Genomic DNA, 23,484 nt, shown 5'->3' with positions numbered 1-23,484 from the left:
TTGCATTTAATCTGGTTTTAGCTGTGTTGTAAGTTACCATTCTGAAATAGAACTTAAAAGAAACACTTAAAAATGCTGCCTGATTGCAAAGCAGATTTTTCATCAGATGACATACAAATCAACTTGAGTGCAAACTCGATGGGAGGAAAAACAAGTTTTGGACATACTTTGTACTCATTCCATCAGCTGCGCATCAACAAAATTCAACCTAGTATGTTTAATTGTGTTCAACTGTATACAAGTCTCATGGAGATGGTTGAATACATGTTCACAATTCAAAAATAAATTATCAATGGAGAACTGAGAACCAGCACTGGATTAATGTTGCTGCACACAAACAGTGAACCAGGTACTGAGCACAGGTTAATACCAGGATGCTAGTAATAGATCGTGAATATTACACAAACCTACAGTGCAGAGAATTGATTGCACAAAAGGGAAAGCTCAGCTCACTTAAATAATTCAGTGGCACTCGAAGAACACTAGGTTCAAAAGGTTGTCAGCAATTCTTAAAGAGCTGCTGGTCACCTTTACAGCTGTACTAGGAAAGAAATGTTGCAAGGACACATATTAGAACAGCAACATTTCGTGCACGTGCTGTTGGAAGTACTCTTATTCTATAAATAAACCTTTTACAGCAGCTTTGAAAACAACCAAGGTTGGATATCTTTGATTGAATGGGGAAGAGGAGGCCCTAAATGACCTAAACTTGGGCAAATTTAGATTCTCCTTTATAGAAGAGTTAACAGGAAAAAAAATTGCCAAGGATTTTTATTTAATATTTAAGAACCTGGAAATTTCCAATCTGGTCTCACAGTCAGAATCATGGTAGACACCAAAATGTAGAAAATGCACCTTAGAAAATTCAGTTTTAAATTTCCCTTTTAGAAATTTCTAAAATCAAATCTATTAATAAAGAAGCACATCAGTTTTTTCCTGCGCTACAAAAAATAAAATACGGGGTAGAATGACTAGCAAATCACAAGTTTGCTTTTGTATTATAGGCAAGAGGTATGGGCTTTTATTCTCACACAAAATAGGGATAATTAGTACAACTGATTCCATAACGTTGGTAATGATCCCAGATTCTTCCAGAATAAAAATGCAGTTTTATTCAGTCACTCTGAAACAGCAATCATTGCCATAGATTTTTATTCAAGGATGCTTAAATTGTTCTTTAAGTTTTACAATTTCACTTTTTTGAGGCTATTGTTCAGCATTTGCTTTTTTTAATATAGTTTGGTGTTCCTGAGATTGTATTCATAGGTTTTGACGAATAGGTATCTTATGAAGGGTTCATTTGGCAAGTGAACTGAGCACATGTTGTGTATTGTGTATTATAAGCAATTAACAAAATGGGTCATATATTATAGTTTTTCAACTAACTCCTGCTGAGTGACTAGTTCCTTGCAGGCCTTTCTTCTGGTCAGCCTTGCCAATCTGAATCTCGGCCAGTCAGTGAGAAGGAAACCATGATACCTTCCCTTCTGGATAACATTTTTGATGACTCAGTCTTACAGTTCCTTCAACCCTGAGTGTACAAGTGCTTCCTTTCTATATGCAGTTATGATCTCAGCTGATGCCAGTACTGGACAAGTCAGATCCCAGTGAGAAACCTGATTTGATAAACCATAACTTTTATTTCTGTAATTTGGTTGCCATATTGTCAGGCATTGAACATATTCAAAGATGCTGGCGATGTAATTTAAACAAATGAACATCACAATTTATTGCACACCGAAGAAAAAAAAAGCTAATTCATACTATACAACTAATTGGAACAGTCTTATTACAAATATTAGTAATAATTATTCACGCTTTTAACCTCAACATGGTCTGACAAGTTGTGACATGTCAATCTGTTTTAATATAGATTTTTTTTTCTTTCTAAGGTTTCCTTCACACTAGAAACTGTAGAATCTCAAAGTGTTTTGTCAAATGAACATTGTCCAAAATAAAACACAACAACTATTTTTTATATTCCTCTAGAATAACATTTCTTTCAGAATATTAGACATGTACACCTTGCTATCTATTGTTTTTAAAATAGTGCCAGTGTTTCAGCAGCCTTTCAACAGTTTTATTTTCATGGCTTCCCAAGCCAATGGACATTATTATTTCCCACTGAAAAAAAATGAAACCAGCCATGCTCAGAATGCATGTAAACCATCACAAAAAAAGTGACTAACTACATATCTTCTGGATCTAATTTCTGGAAATTAGAGTGTATATTTCTTTGAATTTAATTTCTTTTAATGTTTTATTTGGTCTCAACCTCATCATCCATAGTACCTTTTAACACTGTACTCAGTTCTCAATCATAAGTGCTTCTTCTTTTTTTCCAGCTTGTTCCGTAGTCCTTATTCTTGCCAACCTGGGCCTCTATTCACCCTATCTAGTTCTGAATTCTTACAAGATCTCCCATCCTATGACCAGAATTCATTTTACAAGTTGCAATCTTTTCTGAGGGCTATACTCAATTCCAGTTATAATTTCAGAATTTCACTGCCTCAGGAAAGACCCCTCCCTCCCTTGTTATACTCTCCTCACCCTCTTCCATAGGGCAGAAGATACATAAGCTTGAAATCACGGACAAACAGATTTTTAAAAAAAACAGCTTCTTCCCAAATATTATCAGACTTATCAACGGAGCTCTCATATTAGAGTTGATCTTTTTCTGCACCTTCCCTGTAGCTCTAACAGTACATTCTTCATTCTGTTCTATTATCCTCATGTATTTATGTAAGGTATGATTTGTCTGATTAGCACACAAAATAATACTTTTCACTGTGTCTCGGTACAGTAATAACTCAAACTCAAAGTGCATTTTTATTTTAGCCTTCCTCATCCTTTCTTAATTTTGCCAATCCATGGATTATTGGTCTCTCAGCTCGCACGTTTAGCCAATCTTTATATTTTGCAATGCTGTTTCCCTCTCCCTAGAATGGCGGCATTCTTCCAATCACTGGCCCTTTTTTTGCTTTTTTATTACTGTGGTGTCAACCTCTGGTGTTATCCTCTTGGGAAAATTGCCCTGTCCTGCATCTTTGCATCACTTTACCCCTATTCAGTCAACCCCTCGATCAGTCACAATCTGATGTTTAGTTGTTCGACGTATGCGCATGCGAAATACATAGCGCCTCAGTACTTTTTCTGACTTCTTCAGATTCTGAAAGTGTGCAATCAGTGCCAATTACCCTCAAGGATGTAAAATGTCAGATTTCCCATCATTATCTAAACTGTTACCTGGACCTTTCCCTTCTTTCTAATCGTTTCTTTCGTGACCACGTTGACTGGATTAAAATTTATTTCTGCTGGCCTCATACACGATGCCACAAGGCTTGCTGAATTTCCAGAAACCACAACCTTAACAAACAGCCTTTGCCATGCAAGTAGGGCACTAAAGCGCTCAAAAGAAGTGGATATAACTTTGTCCTCTCCAAACCAGGGAATGATTATTCATTACCAAAAGACTGTTTGGATTTCTCACTCAAAATCAATTGATACGGACCATAGCCCCCAAACTATCTGCAGCACGTTCTTCACATGGACTGCCAAAGCAATTTACAACTTGCCTGGCCTACAGGGATGTCACAAAGTATCCCAACCTTTTACTGTGGGATTTCTTCCACACACAATTACTGAAGTGAACTCTCTGCTACTAAATTTATTACCATAACATTCACATTTTCACACACACTCCTAAATTTATAATTGGAAAAGTCTACCACCCACCACGGCCACTGTCAGTTAAGAATTCAGCCAGACCTCCCATTTCAATCCCTCTCTACATTGCCATTACCTCACCCACTATTATAGAGTCATAGGGCTGTATAGCACAGAAACAGACCCTTCAGTCAAACTCGTCAATGCCGACCTGATATCGTAAATTAATCTAGTCCTATTTGCCAGCACTTAGCCCATATCCCTTTAAACCGTTACTATTCATATATCCATTCAGATACCTTTTAAATGTTGCCATTGTACCAGCTACCACCACTTCCTCTAGTAGCTCATTCCATACATGTACCACATCACGCTTTTCTCTTTATTATGTATTATTATAGATTAGCTAAATCCCATACCTTCAAGTCCATTGATACAATTTTTTAAGGTTTCTTGCTATTGGAAGTCGCACTGTGAGTCGTGATGATGTCCTCCTCAACGAAAGATCCACATTTAATATTTCCATGAATAGCATATTTGGCTTTAAGGTCAGCAAGTTACTGGGGCCAGAAATCTCATTGACCCTGGAGAGAATCGTAGAACAGTACAGCACAAAAACAAGCCCTTCAGCCCATAATGTTGTGCTAAACATGACACCAAATTAAACTAATCCCTTCTGCCTGCTCTTGGTCCATATCCCTCCATTGTTGCATATTCCTCTGCTTATCTAAAAGTCCCTGAAATATGCCAACCGTATCTGCCTCCACTACCACCCCAGGCAGTGCATTCCGTCTCCTACCACGCTCAGTGTTAAATACTTGCCCTGACATCTACTATGAAATTTCCCCTCTCACCTTAGATGCATACCTCCTTGTATTAGATACTTCAACTCTAGGAAAATGATCCTGATCATCAACCCTATCTTTGTATCTCATAATTTTATAGCTTTCTATCAGCCTCAGCCTCTGCCTCTCAAGAGGAAACAACCAGAGTTTTTCTAGCCTGCCCTTAAAGCTCATTCCCTCCAATCCAGGCAACATCATGGTAAACTTCTTCTGCACTCTCTCCAAGGCCTCCACGTCCTTCCTGTAATGTAGTGACCAGAATTGAATGCAATATTCTAAGTGTGGTCTAATCAATCTTTTACAAAGTTGCAATGTGACATCCTGATTCTTGTACTCAATTCACCAACCATAAAGGCAAGCATCAATACGCCTTCTTTACTAAGATATTAAAGGGTTAATTTACTCTGCTGACCTGCAGGAAATTGGATGTGCCAAGGCTAGGGTAGTATGGTAGTATCCGTCTTAGGGTGGGATGCCTTTGTCTTACAGGTAGAATGTAAGGAATTTACATTCCCATTCCTTGCCATTCAGAGACATTTGCAAGGCCATTTCCTAGTTATTCAACAGGAAAATTGCAATTAAAATTCTGACTACTCCCCACAGTTTAAAAACAACTCACAACAGATCTGGCCATTAAAGGATGATTTACATTACATTGTTTCTGGAGGTGATGTGATCACTACATTTTGTCTTGAGTGGCATGTGAGTGTGGGGGAGTGGCTGGGGGTTGTCTTGTGGGCATTACTGACTGTGATGTAAAGATGTTGTATAATGGAAGGACTGCTCCTTGGTTCAGGGAGATCCCTTGACATGCCTTCACATGCATTGCGAAGAGTGTTAAAGGTTCCTCCACAGCTTGTACTAGCTTAATCAAGTTTGGTTGTTCACAGAAGTTGGCGTATTGCAGTTGCATCAAGTGTGTAAGAAGCTGAAGAAAAAGAACCTAACATTACCACCCTATTAACTTGTGTGGCCACTTTCAGGGAGCTTTGAACTTGAACCCCAAAATCCTTCTGTACATCAATGCTGTTCACAGTCCTGCCATTATCTGTATACTTTTGCTTAACATTTGATCTACAAAGTTGCAGCAACTCACACTTACACATATTAAATGCCCATATCTGCAATTGATCTGCATCCCACTGTACCATTTGACAAGTTTCTACACCGATCTTTGTATCATCTGCAAACTTACTTACCCACCCATCTACATCTTCATCTAAGTCATTTATACGTATATCACAAACAGTAGAGGTCCCAGTATGGATCCCTGTAGAACAGAACTAGTCACAAATCTCCAGCCTGAAAAACACCCTTCCATCACTACCTTCTGTCTTCTACAGTCTTACAATACAGCAGTGAACTCTACTGTTAATTAAACCAAGCATCCAGAAAAGCTCACTTCGTCTTGTGATCTGTTAAAGTATGAGTGATAGAAAACTCACAAATTCTACTATTTAAAGAAAATAATATCAATTTATTTTTTAACTCTAAAAGTGAACATTGAACAGCTATTCACAACTCTAAGCCCTCCTTTTAGTTAAATGCTTATTATCTGCCCCTAACTCTATAGCGATATGCCGTTCCAATAAGATTAAAATTAAATCAACTTAATTTCAAAACTGCATCGCCGCTATCATCTTCAATGTCTTTCTTCTTCTGGCTGAAGATCTTCCTGGGTTGTCTTCTTTCTTTTTATTGCAAATATGTTTTAATAGAGACCTTTAATAGCAAATGTTTCCTAATTTCTTGGATCTGTGTTGTTGGCAGTTCCTGTGTCGACAATTTTCATAATGCCCACATTTTTATATCCCCAACATCGGATCATCCCATTGGTTCGATGTTGATGAAACAATAAATTCAAACTCAATTGCATTTTAGTATCCTGGGGCATAATTTAGATTGACTGGTTAAATTCAAATTGTTGTCAAAACAGCAACTAAAACTCAGGTACCCATTTCACAGCCATATGTTAAATACTTTCAATTTTCCAGTACACTCTGGGACTACCATTTATTCATATACACAGGTGCTTGCAAGCTTTCAGTTCAGAACAGCATTCACTCTCTCTCTCAAAGATACAGTGCACGCCTTCAACTTCATAACAACGGGAAAGCCAATTCTGAATCCAAGCAACCAAGTCTCCATGGATCCCATGCATCTTTAATCTACTGGATGAGCCTACCATGAGGGACATCATCAAAAGCCTTACTGAAATCGATGTAAACTGTACCCACAGCTCTATCTTCATTGATCATCTTCATCAACTCCTCGAAAAATTCAATCAAGTTAATGAGACATGACCTGCCCTGCACAAAGCCATGCTGACTATCCCTAATTAGGCCACACTTTTCCAAATGTACATATATCTTAAACCTCAGAAAGCTTCCCAAATACTGATGTGAGACTAATCAGTTTATAGTTTCCTGGATTATCCCTATTTCCACTCTTGAACAGAGGAACAATGTTAGCTACTCACTGGTCCTTCAGGACCTCTCCAGTGGCTAGTGAGGATACAAAGATCTTGGTCAAGGTCCTAGTAGTCTCCTCTTTTGTCTCTCTCAATGACCTAGGTAGATACCTATTGGGCCTTGGGGGCTTACCTACCTTCTTGCTTTTCAAAACATCCTACTCCACTTCTTTCATGATCACAAAATGCCCTAGTATATTAGCATGCTTCACATAAATCTCACTATCTTTGATATCCTTCTCCTGGTGAATACTGATGCAAAGTACTTATTTAGGAGCTCATCCACATCCTCTGCCTCCAAGCTCAAATTCCCTCCTTTACCTTCGAGGGGCCCTATCTGCTCCCTAGTTATCCTCTTATTTTTAATGCACCTGTAAAATGCCTTGGGATTCCCTTTAACATTACTTGTCAAGGTCATTTCATGGCCCTTCTAGCTGTCCCAATTCCTTGCTTAAGTACTTTCCTGCTTTCCTTATATTCCTCATGGGCCCTGTATGAATTTAGCTTCTTAAACCTTACATATGCTTCTTTTTCCCTTTTGATTAAATTCCCTCCCTCATTATCTAAGGGTCCCTTACCATGCCATCCTTATCCTTCCTCCTTACTGGAACTTGCTAGTCTTGAAATCTCATCAGCAGATCATTAAATAATTACCACATGTCAAATGTGGACCTGCCTGATAACAGCTCCTCTCAATTAACATTCCCGAGCTCCTGCCTAATACTGATGTGAATTGTGCTCCTCCAATTTAGTACCTTCCCACAAGGTCCTGACTTTTCTTGTTCATTGCTATCTTAAACCATTAAGGAATTGTGATCACTGTTTCCAAAATGTCTCCTACTTTAAGGTCAGTCACCTGGCCAGGCTCATTAGCCAACAAGGTAGTCCAATAGTTGGACTATCCATGTACTGTTTCAAGAAACTGTCTTGAATGCATTTAACAAATTCTGCCCAGTCAATATTGGGAAGTTAAAGTCAGCCTCTATGACAACTCTGTTTTTATTGCATTTTTCCATAATCTGCCTACATGCTTGTTCCTTATTGTCTCACTGGACACTGGGGGGGCCTACAGTATAATCCTGTCAGAGTATTGCACCCATCTTATTTTTGAGCTCAACTCATATTGCCTCAATGGATGAACCCTCCAGTTACATCCTCAGAGTGTAGATGAGACAGACATTCTCCTTGCTTAATAATAAACCTCTTTTAATTTCCTCTCTATCTCATCTAAAACAATGAAGCCCTGGAACATTGAGCAGCCAGTTCTGTCCCTCTCTCAACCAAGTCTCTCTAATGGCCACAACAGCATAGTCCCATGTCATGATGCAGGCTCTAAGCTCATCTGCCTTACCTATAAATACTCCTTGTGTTGAAATAAACACACTTCAATCCATTAGTACCATCGTGTTACCTGTGTTTGCATATCCTTTCTTTGTAACTTACTGATCCTACCATCAACCTTCCCCATAATCCCTCTACCTGCTGCTCTTGTTCCCAGACCCTTGCCATTCTAGTTTAAACCCTCCTGAGTAGCACCAGTGAACCTCCCTGTGAGAATATTGGTTTCCCTCCAGTCTAGTGCATCTTGTACAAGTCACCCCTGTCCCAGTAGAGATCCCAATGATCCAAGAACCTGAAATCCTGACCCCTGCACTAGCTCCTTAGCCAAACATCCATCTCTCCTATTTTTCTATTCCTTGCCTCACTAGCACGTAGCACTGGTAGTAACCCAGAGATTACTACCATCAACATCTTGCTCTTCAGACTCTTTACTAACTCCCTGTAGTTACTCCACAGGACCTCATCCCTCTTCCTACCTAGGTCATTGGTACCACAATCTACGAATGTTTTATCATTATTTATTGCGGTGCAAAAGCATTTGTTGGTCATGGTGCACATTGGTACCAGCGACCTAGGTAGGAAGAGGGATGTGGTCCTGTGGAGTAACTACAGGGAGTGAGGAAAGAGGCTGAAGAGCAGGACCTTGAGGGTAGTAATCGATCTGACTCCACTTCAGTACAATCTCTTCTGATTTCAGACTTCAAGCTGCTCCCAGGACCCAGCCTTCCAATTTGCAGACTACCTTCACTGCCAGATGTCTGCACCAGGTAACCCCACACACACAAGACCACAGAGCCCCAAGCCACCCGCTACCACAGCTGCCTGACCCTAACCATAATGCAGGCCACACCCAAGGTCTATTTCAGTTACAGCCAATCCACCCCTCTCATCGCAAGGCCTGAATTCTTTTCCCCATGATCCCAAACAGCAATACACGAGCTATGACCAGGTATAACATTCCCCCACTCACCTCACAGCCAGCATAATAATGCAGGGGAGCAGCAGAGCTCCATCTGAACAAAAATAGCCATCACTCTCAACCCACAACCCAGACAAACCCAGCAGCTCCTCCATCTTGCCCCAGCAGCTGTAAGCCATGATTTGAGACAAGATGCCCACTGGCCCCAATCACTATCCTGCAAGAAGAGAAGGGAGAAAAAGCTAACAACACCAGCCATGACAAACACCCAGTATGGGAAGGGGAAAGCCAGGTAAACCAAATCGAGCTGCTCAATTGAACAGTGGCCTGAAGAGACCCTCAGGAGTGACACTAGCCAGCAAGGAGTGTAGTGGATCCCCCAAGCAGACAGCAGGCTCAACATGGTCACCTTAGCTTCAGGATTCTAGAAAATGTTTTTAAAAATCATTTTTTGGAATGTGTAATATTCATTATTAATTTCTATCCCTTGTTGCATTCCCAAAGGCATCAATGATCCTCTTGAACTGGCTGCTCATGTATTCAGGCTGCTTTTAAAGGCTTGTTCAGTAGTGAGTTCCAAGATTTACACCTAACGTGCGCTGGAAGTGATTGATGATTAGGCTAGTGTGAGAAATAACAATCAAATGGATTAATTTATCATCGATAATGTCAAGCTTGCTGAATGTTGTAGTTACACCAATCCAGGCAAAAGGGAGGCAACTTCATCACACTCATAACTTGATCCTAAGGCAGAGAAACCTTACTGAGTTAAGGGCTGAAAACTCACTGTAAATAACTCCCCCTTTCGTCTGCTCTCATAGCCATAGGCACTTATGCAGTTATTCAACGCAAGTTTCTTGTAGTCCTCAAAGTTGACAGTGGGAACTTAATAGTGAAAATGTTAGTGAGGTGACTGGTTTCTCAGTTGCTGGAGATGGTCACTTGTTAGTGCAAATGTTAAATGCCATTTATCAGTGCGAACATGAATGTTGTCCAGACTTCCTACTTGCTGCCAATGGACTGCTTCAGTATCTAAAGAATTGCGAATGGAAGTGAACGTTGAGCAAATATTTGTGAAACTTCTCTGACTCTGTGATGGTGAGAAGATTATCAATGTGGCAGCTAAGTAGTTTGGCCTAAGACACATGCATAAGGAATTCCAACAGTGACATTCTAGGGCTGAGGTAATTGGCCTCCAACAATCACATGTTCTTTTCTGGAAAGCATGATTTCAACCATTGGAGGAGTTTCTTTTCCCTGCATTCCAGTGACTTCAATTTAATTGGAGTTCCTCAGTATTAAACTCATTTGAATGTTGCCATGATGCCAGGGCATCTTCACCCCTTCATCCTAAAGATTCAGCCCTCGTCCCTATTTAACTAAAAGGTTGTAATGTGAAGTAGAGTTGAATAGTCTTGGCTAAACCCAAACTGAATATCAATGAATAGGTAAATGCGATTTCACAGCACGTTTAATGAATGCTTCCATCACCACTGATGACTAAGAGTAAGCTGATACAGCAGTAATTGACCTGATTAGAATTGTGCCATTATTTGTGCACAGAACATATCTGGGTATATTGTCATCTAGATGCCAGTGTTGTAGCTGCACAGGAAGGAGTGAGTTAGTTCTGGAGCACAAATCCTCAATTATTTTGAACCCATAATATCTGCTGTTTTCAATTCACTAAGGCATTTCTTGATGTTTTATGAATGGATCGAAGATTGGTATCTATGACGCTGGGATCACAGGAGGTGGAGATGGATCAATGACTCATTACTTAGCTGACGATTACTGCAAAAGGTATCAATGTTTTTCTTTTAGGCCTTCAGGTGACAAGTACAAACCCATAACCATTACAGGTGCACGTCAATGATATTGCACTGTGCCACATGCAAGGGGAACATAAATAATGCATTAATACCAAACAAAAGGGATGTCTTGCCCTTGATGCCAATGCTATTTGAATCATACCTAATATTAATGGCCCTCTAAAGTTAGTACACAACTGAACACAGCTGCCTACTAACTTGCAGTCTAGTAAGTTGTTAATATTAAGATTTTCATTTTCCTTTCCCCTCACATTTGGTCACTACAAAATTAACAAACTATTCTGCAAAATGATTCGTTCACCCTTTGTACAATTTACTCTCACAAATAAAGCAATCCTTGATCCCCACCAAAGGCAACAAATAAATTGCACTAAATAAACATGAAAGCGACTGACAAAATTGCAATTTAATGTGATATTATTGTTTGTGTTTAAATCCATGGATTTGTTGGATGGATTGTTGGTGTTTTATATAAAATTCAGTGTAAAACTATTTCTCAACATCTCATTAGATTCTTCTCCTGTCAGTGCCTGACCTATGCAGTGCCTCATCTTGAAGGACTATCCTAGAATTACCATCTGCTTTCAAGGTGAAAATGTCAGCCTCTCTATTTTGATCTCACTGCTAAATCCTCAGAGAACTGAAATGGAGAATCACCTTTGTAATTTTTCAATGAATTGCCTCAAAGGTTGGAATATTACTTTTTAATTCAGTTGACCAAAACAAAATACGTTACTCAAGGCATGGTCAAATCGCTACCTAATTTTGCTCTGTTCTTCCATATCCTTTACTGGTTCAGTATTGTAGTTCAGCATTATGTTCCCGTTATGGGTTGTTACTTAACATTGTTTTTGTGAACAATATCTGATACTAGAAAGTTGCAATTTATGTTTTGGTTAGAAAAATGGGAAAACTTGACTTAAAACCATAATAACTGAAACAAAGTTTCAACTTATCCTTCCACAACCTACTCTGACTGAGATAGAAGGAAAATAATTTGTGACCACAATTCACCACACAGTAAAATAGAAAAGGCTCAAAGTACTCAGCAGATACTTTGGTATGATATCTCTTCACAGATGCTGCCAGATTTGCTGAGCATTTCCAACATTTTGAGCTCTTATTTAAGACCTCCACTATCTTCATTTTCTCTTCAGTCTAAAGTTTCTTAACTCACCACCTCCTCTAGAAGTACAGAGGAAAGGTGCTGATCAGACTAATGAGGTGACTTAAAGCATGCCCACCTGTTACTGGCCTTAAAAATGAATAGCAATTGAAAATCCACTAATACCCAAAGCCCACTTACTGTCAGATTCAGGTGGGCTTACAAATGGGGATGAAGCCTGTCCACCTGAAACAGGCATAATGTTTCTTACATATGAAAACTGAAGCTCGAAGAACATGATTGAGAGATTCAGGCTGTGCATAAGCGACTCATTTTCTGCCTAAATATACAAAGCATTGAATGGTCTCAGCAACAATATTTCAAACGAATGCTGGGACCAGTTCACAACAACCCCGTGTAAATTTGGTTTTACTTCATTTTTGTGGTCACTGGAGAAGTAGGGAGTTCCATCCCATCCTCCGTCGATCCACAAATATACTTTATAACTCTACTCTACCTTCTGGATTGTCACTCCATCTCACCTCTGTCCTCAACAGACCCAACCTGTCAGCCAGTTCACCACTTGCTGTTATTGGATACTTATTTGGTGTCAACAGTTTGCTATTGCTACTTGCTAGTATTAAAATGAGGTATGGAGCAGAGTGGTTCTTCTGTCTTTAAGTCGGCTTTGGAAGCCCACAATTTCTCCACCAAGTCAATCTGAGCTACAACAGTATGCCTCCCAAATGAAGTAATCAATTTAACTATACAGTCACTGCCAGAACAATTAAACACAATAAATCATTTTGGCTTGTGGAACCCGATGATGGCAAAAGAACATGAATATTCTATAGTACAGTGGCTCTGAATCAGAAACATTCTTTTCTGATATCAACTCACAAGGTAACTGCTGTATCAGAAATTATTTATTTTACATTGTTATTGAAGAATGGGCAGGTTATCTGCACTTGACTTCCAATCAAACTTGAAATGTTTACAGGAAAGTTACCTCAACAAATAAATGACATGTTTCTGTTCAAAACCAGGAGAGAGAAAAACATAAGGTGCTTTTCATTTCCACATTAAAAAAAAATTGGAAAGTTACCTGATGTGCATCCAAATCGATGATCATGGCCTTAGACACTCCTTCCACTCTGTCAAACAGAAACTGCACCAAAAATATAACATAAGAAATGCAAGATTAGCTGCATAACTACACATTTCAAGTTAGTAGCAGCAACTCTGAATAATTAGCAAACCTATAAAAAAAGTAGAAAAGAGAAGATTTAAACAAGGAGTACTGGGCACAGTGGATCAGCGAGATAGATATCAGGCTGGATATTACATGTATCACCACCCACGAGGCATTTTGGCAGGTGGCCATATAATATTAATTGGGTGCCCATCTTGCACCCCCAAACTGGCAGACCGTCACCATATACAAGTTAATACTTAAGGGACAGAAAAGCTTGCTAAAATTTCAACGGAGCCTGATAATATTGCTGCCCATTCCAAAATGTGATTTGCACATACAGATGGGCATTTATTAAAAGAAGTAGCATTTAGAACTGTAGGAGGAAAGTGGGGGAATATTGTCTACAGGCCCTTTGCACATCAGGGCAGCTCCTCTGAAAATAATACTCCCCCCTCCCCTGCCACCTGTCTGCTCTGCAAAATGCATGTAGAACTCTTAAACCCCTCTCCAACTAATCCAAACTCTCTTTGACCCTATCCTTCAATGGAACCTCCTCATGGGTCTGACGTAGTACCAGCCGCAACCACTACCGAGCTTCTGGTGCTATTGCAGCTGCATCCAGACTAGCCAGCAGCACCTGAGGGTGGAAGGACCTCCCAGGGAGAGGTGAAAGTCTCACAATTAGGTACTTTAGCCCACCCACAACATGTTTCGGCCACAGGGCAGGCATCCAATGGATCAGCCAGCTTGTAGGCTACTTCTTCTATGGGGGCACAAGTAACCCAATCTTCCATAAATTTTCAGCCCATCATTGTTAATTAATATTAGGAAACTCTACATTTTCCACACACTCGCAAACACAGGTGACTGGTTATACTTTAAATAGAGCAATGTGGTCTCTTAACTACCCCCTGGGCTGGGAAATAAATACTGGCCTAGCCAGTGATGGCTTCATGCTGTGAAATAAATGAAAATGAAACATGGAAACACGTGAAGTACACAGAAAAGGTCTAACAAAAACCTGGAGCAGCAGGAAGAGTGCATCATAAAAGTTAAAATGCAAGTGCCTGTCACCACACAAGCAAATTTAAAAGCATTTGAAAATATTTGACCATGATGGAATGTTTGAACAGAAACAAACCCTGTGGAGCAAGCTATTAAAATATAATGAGGTGGTGGAATATAGGTAATGTCACTTAACTAGTAATCCAGAAATCCAGATTAATGTGTTCGGGACATGTTTGAATTCCAAAATCATTACCAAAATGTGACTTTTTTAAAAATCTGGAATTAAAAAGCTGCTCCAAGAGCGATCATGGGGCCACTCTGTCAGGTCAGACTCTAGTTAGACACCTATACTAGGCTGTGCTATCACTATCACTAAGCTGCAAGGAAGATTCAAAACTCAGGTGAGATAAAATTGGGAAATTGCCCGATGGGAAGGACAATGCTACACAAAAAGATTGGGAAAATGCAGGCTGCCACATGTTTGAACAAAGGGAATGACAGGGTAATTAAGTAGACCATAAAGATAAAAAAAAACTATTATAGATCATTAAACCATCAAATAGGGTCAAGGGGATAATGAAGACTGCAAAAGTTCTCAAAAACAGAATGTAATCAACAGAAGGAATTGACTTCTGGATAGGACAACTGCAAATGAAAATTTAAAAAAAAACATTCCATGGGTGAAGACATAACTGGTTAGGCCAGAATTTACTACCCACTCCAGAGGCAGTTAAGAGTCAACCACATTGTTATGGGTCTGGAGTCACATATAGGCTAGACCAGGGCAGGATAACAATTGCCTTCCCTAAAGGACATTAGTGAACCAGATGGGCTTTTCCTGATAATCAACAATGGTTTCATGGTCATTACTAGTTCCAGATTTCTACTGAAATCAAATTCCACAATCTGCTGAGATGGAATTCAAACCTGTGTACCCAGAACATCACCTGGAATAATAGTCCAGCAATAATACAGCTCCACAAATGACTGTAATATATTGAGAGGAATCCAATGAGAGCATAGGCTTTTGCCTGGGTTTCTGAGAAAAAGTGACCAGGTTGCCTTTCTCATCAAATATATCCTTGAGAAAAATACATTAATTTCACTAATATCCTTATAAAATAATGGAGGGGATGTACAAAGCAGGCATGTGACCTGCAGAACACTCATGCATATACAGTGGAATGATCAGCAAACATTGTGCACAAATCTGAACTGAATACATATATGGAAATGTGAAAAAGGTGATATTACAAGATAAAATGCTGTCCTAAAGTGGCAATTATCCAGTAGGACTGACAAGATTCAGATAATTACTTATTATATATCCAGACACAAGTGTGCTGATAGAACACTGAAGCAAGACTGAAAATTAATGAATCTCATTCCCCACTTCATAGTTTTAGCAGAAACATACTGTTGTTCAATGAATATTTTCACATTTATACTAACACAAGACAAGAATACAATGCAAATGGATTAAGCACGTATGATAGCATCACTCACATTAATCTATAGGCTAATAACTTAAAACAAAAAATTTTTACATTGTAATGCAGGAAGGTAAGCACAATTTAACCGTAGCATGTTGCAAATGATAACATTTGGAAGACAGCTCATTGTTGATTGAAAAGTTCCCTCAAATTTGCTTTGCAGTGATAAACAGCTTATTAGAGGGAAATAGAGATGACAGGATATCAAGGATGTAAGCTGTTAAAATGGTTTACGTATAAGAGGTTTTGAAGTGTTTTCCTTGATAGGTGCTTGGTATTACAAGAATGAAATAATTGGTGTATTTCAATTAGTTTTACTTTATTACAGTATTCGTTTCATTTCAGCAAAATAGAATGCAAAAATAATACAATTGAGGAAGACATTCTTCCCATGAGAATTTAGTGGTTAAAAAGAATTATCATTCATTTTGTAATGACTGCAAAATGGTTTTTTGATAATTATAACTAAATATAGGTAATAAGTTGTATCTTGTAAATGTAATTAGTTTTCACATTTTGGGTGAAAAATTTCATTGTATTGTTACAATATGGAGACAGACAGCCAATCCCTTAAATTAGCGACACAGTAAAATTAAAGTAGCCAGTGATCATCAAGATTGCCCAAATGGATTCTAACCAGATTTTAAATAACCGTAACAGCTACCAACTTTATAGCTTATGGAAAGGAATTAGCAATTCATTATCAACAAATTAGCTTTAGCTGAGCAAAGTTAGACAATAAGGTAATCTAATTATGATTTAAAGCCAATCTTCTTTGATTCTCATCCCCACTCACACAGGCATACATAGTTAAGGGGTAAATTGAAGGAAAAATAAAACAGATGTCACTGGCCAGTTTGTGAATTTTGGGTAATCCATGGAAGCGTGGTGTATTGGATCAGTCCGGTTTCATTTTTTGGAAGGCAGTCTTATTCATTTCTCCAGATTTCTGAAGTTTTTTGAGTAGGGCTGTGATTCAGTTCTCTAGTGGTTGGGTCGAGTCTATCGCCACTTGTTGGTAAGTGTTGGCATCTGTAAGTAGTGCATTCGCTTTTACAATGTAATCAAAAATGAAACCAGAGGGATCCAACACACGACACTTCCACAGATTACCCAAAATTCACAAACCAAGAGCTCCCCTCAGACCCACAGTCTCACAACCTGGAACACCAACTTACAGCCTGGCCAAGGAGCTACACCAAAGACTAAAACACTTAGTAAAAGACTCCATGCCACTCCATGCAGTCCACCCAAGAATTCCTGAAGACCAAAGACACTAAGATAAAAGAGGATGAAATAATGGTCTCCTTTGATTTAATAGCCCTGTTTACATCAATCAACATTAACCTGGCCAAGGAGACACTGATTACACCATTAGAAGACCCAAAGACACATACACCAATACCACTAACTTCATCAACAAGGACAGTATCATCAAGCTAGTGGACCTATGCCTTACCACACACTTCACCTTCAACAACAAAACCTACAGACAAACCAACGGAACACCCATGGGATCTCCAATATCAGGGTTCTTAGCAGAGGCAGTGATGCAGAGACTTGAACAAAGAGCTCTGCCAACCATCTAACCCAAACTTGGGGTCCGCTACGTGGATGACACCTTTGTCATCAATAAATGAAATAAATTAGAGGAAATCTTCAAGACCATCAATAATACCCTTACAGGCATAAAATTCACTAAAGAGGAGGAAAACAACAACAAACTGCCATTCCTAGATGTCACAGTAGAGCAAACAGCCAATGGGCAACTTCAAACCAGCGTGTACAGAAAAACAACACATACAAACCAAGCAATCATCCCAACACCCACAAACGAAGCTGTATCAGAACATTATTTCAATGAGCCAACACACACTGCACCACAGAAAAACTATGCAGAGCAGAGGAAAATCACCTATAACATATATTCAACAAGAATGAGTACCCAATGAACATAGTCTTCTGATTTCTCAGCAACAAACTTAAACAAGCAGACAAAACACGACCTGAAACCTAGCCACTCTCTCCTACATCAAAGACATCTCAGAAATGACTGCCAGACTACTCAGACCTCTTGGCATCATGGTAGCCCACAAACCCACCAACACACGAAAACAATGAACTTGAAAGACCTTATACAGACAACAAGCAAAACTAATGTCATTTACAAAATACCATGCAAGGACTGTAACACACACTATATTGGGCAAACAGGCAGACAACTAGCCACCAGGATACATGAACTTGCCACAAAAAGACATGATCCTCCCTCACTAGTATCTTTACATACAAATGAGAAAGGACACCACTTCGACTGGGACAACAATCAATCCTAGGACAAGCCAAATAAAGACACACACGAGGATTCCTAGAAGCATGGCATTCCAACTGAAACTCTATCAACAAACACATTGAGTTAGACCCAATCTACCACCCCCTGAGAAAAGGAACAGGAAGTGACTTCACATCGGAAATGACATCACCAACTAAAAGAAACCCAAACAAATAAATAGAAAGCAGGAATTATCAGTAATGTTTCGCCTGAGGCCCACTGAAAATGTTACCTAGTGGAGTGACGAAGTGTCTGGAAATGAACCTTCCAGCTCAGCGAGCAAACCTACATCCAAAACATCAACCTGAGCTACACATCTTCTAAAACCGCAGTAGACTCTGTGGACTGTACCCTTAATTCTTAATCAGTGGGATTCTAGTCTCTGAACTTTCAATTAGTAGATATTGGGAGAATAACCAGAGAGGAATCAAACCTCAGTCCTGAAAATTTCAAAGCCACAATCCTTTTGACAAAAAAGAACACATTTTTGTTCACCTTTGTTTGGTTCAACAGTGCCTTTGTTGATTTGGTTGAGAGTGACTTCTCTGTTTTGACTTGTAAACATTTGCCAAAGCTTGAGCATAAATGCATCTGTGAAGCCAAAGCATCTACAGTATTCTTTGAACAAGAATCAATCTGCAATTAATTTCCAGGCCAGGTCATACAATCAAATATCAGTTCATTTGGTTTTTTTTTTCACAAAAATAATGAGAAACACCAAGAGTTCTAATCACATCTGACAAGTTTCAAAATTTCACTTGCATTTATTATACATTCTCACCTTAATTGCCAAAGTTATGTCAGCATAAGCACAAAAGCCCCCTCCTTGTTCACTTGAGCAATGATGAAAGCCACCACCTGACAGAAGAAAATCAATGATTACTGTGAAGCTTTTAAATATGGATTTTGTAATTGTAAGGAACAGTAGTCCATGTAAGTTTACATTTAACAACTGAAATTACTGGATATAAAATTTAAATAATATGAATATTGAATAAACCTATTAACATTGTGGTATTATGAACTTGTTTTTTTAAAAGAATGATTTGATTGTGAATATCTGAGATATAGTTAATAAGTTTGCAAACGACATCAAAATTTGTGGTGTGTAGACAGTGAACAAGATTATCTCAGAGTACAATGGAACCTTGATCAGATGAGCCAATGGGCTGAGAATTGGCAGATTGGGTTTAATTTAGATAAATGTAAGGTGTTGCATTTTGGAAAGGCAAATTAGGGCAGGACTTATACACTTAAATGGTGAGTTCCTGGAGAGTGTTGCTGAACAAAGAGACCTTGGAGTGCACATTCATAGTTCCCTGAAAGTAGAATTGCATGTAGACAAGATAGTGAAGGCGACATTTGGCATGCTTGCTTTTATTGGTCAGCACATGAGTACAGGAGTTGGCAGGTCACATTTCAGCTGTGCATGACATTGGTTAGGCCACTTTAAGAATACTGCATTCAATTCTGGTCTCCCTTTTAAAGCAAAGATGTCATTGAACTTGAGAGAGTTCAGAAAAAGTTTGCAAGGATGTTGCCAGGGTTGGAATGTTTGAGCGACAGGGAGAGGCTGAATAGGCCTGTGCTGTTTTCCCTAGAGTGTTGGAGGCTGAGAGGTGACCTTATAGAGATTTATAAAATCTGGAGGGGCATGGATATGATAAAGATTAGATCTTTGATTAGATTCATATAGTGTGGAAACAGGCCCTTTGGCCCAACAAGTCCACACTGACTCTCCGAAGAGTAACCCACCCAGACCCATTTTGCTCTGACTAATGCACCTAACACTATGGCAATTTAGTGTGGCCAATTCAACTGACCTGCACATCTTTGGACTGTGGGAGGAAACCGGAGCACCCGGAGGAAACCCACGCAGACACGGGGAGAATGTGCAAACTCCACACAGACACTTGCCCAAAGCTGGAATCGAATCTGGGGCCCTGATGCTGTGAGGCTAACCACTGATCCAAGGTCTTTTTCCTGTGATGACAGAATCCAAAAGTAGAGGGCACGGTTTAAGGTGAGGGGAAAAATTTAAAAAGGGACCTAAGGAGCAATGTTTTCACACAAAGCGTGGTGCATGTATGGAATTACCTTCTGGAGGAGGTGGTGGAGACTGGTACAATTACAACATTTAAAATGCAGCTGGATGGGTATATGAACAGGAAGGGTTTAGGCAGATATGGGCCAAATGCTGATAAATGCAAATATATTAATTTGGGATATCTGGAAGAATTGGACAAAAGGCTCTGTTTCTACGCTGTACATGTCTATGACTTTTGACCAGTTAGCCTGACTTCAATAGTGGGGAAGATGCTCGAGTCCATTATAAAAAATTTTATAGAAAAGCACTTGATAATATGATGAGAGGATCAGACAGTCAACATGGACTTATAAAAGGGAAATTATGATTGACAAGTCCACTGGAAATTTGAGAGGATGCAAATAGGAGAGTTGATAAGAGGGTGCAAATAGATGTTGTTTCCTTCAATTTTCAGAAAGATTTCAACAATGTCCCTCATAAGAAAATTACATGTAAAATTAAAACTCATGGGATGGGGGTAGTTTACTGACATGGACAGAGAAGTGGTAGGCAGGTAGGAAACAGTGTAGGAATAAATGGCCTTTTCCTGACAAACAGCTAGTGACTCATAGGGTAACACAGTGACCCAGTGAACACATGGACCCCAGCTATTCAGAATATATATTAATGATTTAGGTGAGTGAGTTAAATACAATATTGCTAAGTTTGCAGATGACAGAAACTCTGGCTAGGAGATTGAATTGTGAGGAGGATGCAGGGATGTCTCAGTGAGATCTGGACAAGTTGAGTGAGTGCGCAAACGCATGGCAGAAAGACTACAATGTGAATAAATGTAAGGTTATCCAGTTTAATAGCAAAAACAAGAAGGCAGATTATCTGAATGGGAACACATTGGAAAAGGGGGAGGTGCAATGAAACCTGGATGATTTGTACACCAATCGTTGAAAATAACCATGCAGGTGAGGCAGGCATTGAAAAATGCAAGTGGTTTTTTGGCCTTCACAAAAAAAGGATTTAAAATACAGAGATGTCTTGGTAAAAATATACAGGGTCTTGGTGAGACCACAACTGCAGAATGTTGTACAGTTTTGGTCTCCTTATTGGAGGAAGAATTTTCCGGCTATGAAGAGAGTGTAGTGAAGGTTTACCAAACTGCTTCCTGAGATGGCAGGAATGACATATGAAGAAAGACTGAATTGGTTAGGACTATAATCACTAGAATTTAGAAGAACTGGCAGGAGGGGAATCTCAAAAACCTATAAAATTCTAACAGGAGCAGACAGCATAAATGCAGGAGGATGTTCCTGATGACTGAGGAATCCAGAGCCAGAGGTCACAGTTAAGGACTAATCAAGTCGGCCATTTTCAAATGAGATAAAAGGAGAAATATCTTCACACAGAGTGCTGAGCCTGTGGAGTTCTTTGTCACAGAAAACAATTAAAGGCCAAAACACTGAATGTTTACAAGAAGCATCAGATATAGTTATTTGGGCTAAATGGGATCAAAGGATATAGAGTGAAAACACAACTAGGTATTGAGTTGGATGGCCAGCCATGATCAAACCTAATAATGGAGCAGACTTGAATGGCAGAAAGGCTTACTCCTATTCCTATTTTCTATGGTTTTGTATTTACTTTGAAAGAAACCAATCAACCAACCCAAGAAAACACTACTTAGCCAATATGAGATTGACAATGAAATGTTTTGTGTACAAAATGGACTAAGGAAAGGAAAGATTAAGTCAACAAAATAGAACAAGGAACCAGTGTTGCAAACTGGGATTCTGGAGTAGATTTACCAAAACATCACTCCTTTATTAAATATTACTTCTTTTGTGCTTGTTATGATTAACTTCCTAAATTCTGTAAAATATGTGACAATGTGTGTGTACCTGAAATGGGTGATATAACAATTCAGGACTAGTAATCCTTCAGGTTGGCTATCTCAACTCGGTCTAAAATTGAGATCCAAGTTAATTACCATTAAATTTAGAGGCGAGCCCTTACAGAGTTTACAGTAAAGCTGGTGAAGAAGACTGCTTGTAAAACTCAGCAAACTGATGGACAAACAGTAGTAAAGTTTATTGAAAATAATTTGCAATGAAAAAGCAAAGTGTATCCTAATATTAATAGCTCTACTATTGCTATAAATCTCAAACACTTTACCTGCATCTTCAGCTAGCCGATTGATTGACTATAAAAACATTCCACTGTCACATTAGCAGTATGGTCCTATAGTAAATTTAAATCTAAGTTATCTGTACATGGCCCACAAATCTTTATGGAAAAGTAGTTTCTGCTACCTACCAACATTGATTGCCCATCCTCTGTCAATAGCAAGTTTTCCAGCCTAAGCATTAGAAACAAAACTTGCATAAGTCAAATGATTCATAACTGAAATACAAGTTTATAGAAACAATATAATTTACAGAATGATTGATATATAATGTATACTCTCAAAATAGACTGCAATCTATTAACACTAAAAGCAACATAATTTCAAATAAATGATTTCAGACATGCATTCAAAAGAATACTTCTTAGGAAGAAATTAGAGTCTATCATTGAAATAGAGTGTAGAATCTCAAGTTTTATTTTGACCAAGTGTCAGTTTTGTCAAGTTTTCTTTTGGAAGGTTTGTCTCTGCAAGGCCAGACACGATCTTATAATTTACATAACTTGCCTCGGTAACTACCTAACCCACTCCTACCTGCATTCATCAAACTCTAGTTCCAACTTATAATGTGCCATTCCTGGAACAACTCACCATTCACTGAATGTTCCCTGTCAGCAGTTGTATTTCAGGGATACTTGGCAGTCAGGTGATGGGCTCAGTGATGGGCAGTCAGTCAGAAGATATCGAAGAAGGGGTAGATGATGCTGGGATTCTCTGATAGGGACCTGGAGGTCCTAGTGGAAGGAGTGGTCCAGAGGATGAGCATCCCCTTCCTGGAGAACAGGCATCGGGCCCCCAAGTGTCAGTTTCACTTGACCAATTAATTGTGATAGGCCAGTGCCTAACATGACATAACAAACATCAGTGAACACTTAGAGCAAAAACTAGTCTTTCCTAATAATATAAATTACTTTGAAATAATGCAAAGTTAACTGGAACTTTATATTACATTCTGCAGTGTGGTGAATATTGTTTCATGAGCTTGAACACTACCCATGAGAATTCAGCTGATCTGGACACATTACCCAACTGTTACTGCTTGACAGGAATCCACA

General features: G+C 39.1%; 1 protein-coding gene across 1 annotated transcript in view; it reads right to left on the bottom strand.

Moving 5' to 3' along the window:
• Positions 1-23,484, bottom strand: part of hdac11 (histone deacetylase 11) — a 113,473-nt gene that overhangs the window by 24,928 nt on the left and 65,061 nt on the right. Inside the window, exons 7-9 of the mRNA XM_060835154.1 lie at positions 22,561-22,603; positions 18,988-19,064; positions 13,284-13,346 (exon numbers count right to left, since the gene is read on the bottom strand). Of these exons, the coding sequence (XP_060691137.1) occupies positions 13,284-13,346; positions 18,988-19,064; positions 22,561-22,603 (183 nt within the window). The remainder of the gene's footprint in view (positions 1-13,283; positions 13,347-18,987; positions 19,065-22,560; positions 22,604-23,484) is intronic.

Source organism: Hemiscyllium ocellatum, chromosome 14 (assembly GCF_020745735.1).
Source record: "Hemiscyllium ocellatum isolate sHemOce1 chromosome 14, sHemOce1.pat.X.cur, whole genome shotgun sequence".
In the NCBI taxonomy this organism is placed as follows: Eukaryota; Metazoa; Chordata; class Chondrichthyes; order Orectolobiformes; family Hemiscylliidae; genus Hemiscyllium; species Hemiscyllium ocellatum.
This window is presented reverse-complemented; position numbering and strand designations above follow the sequence as displayed.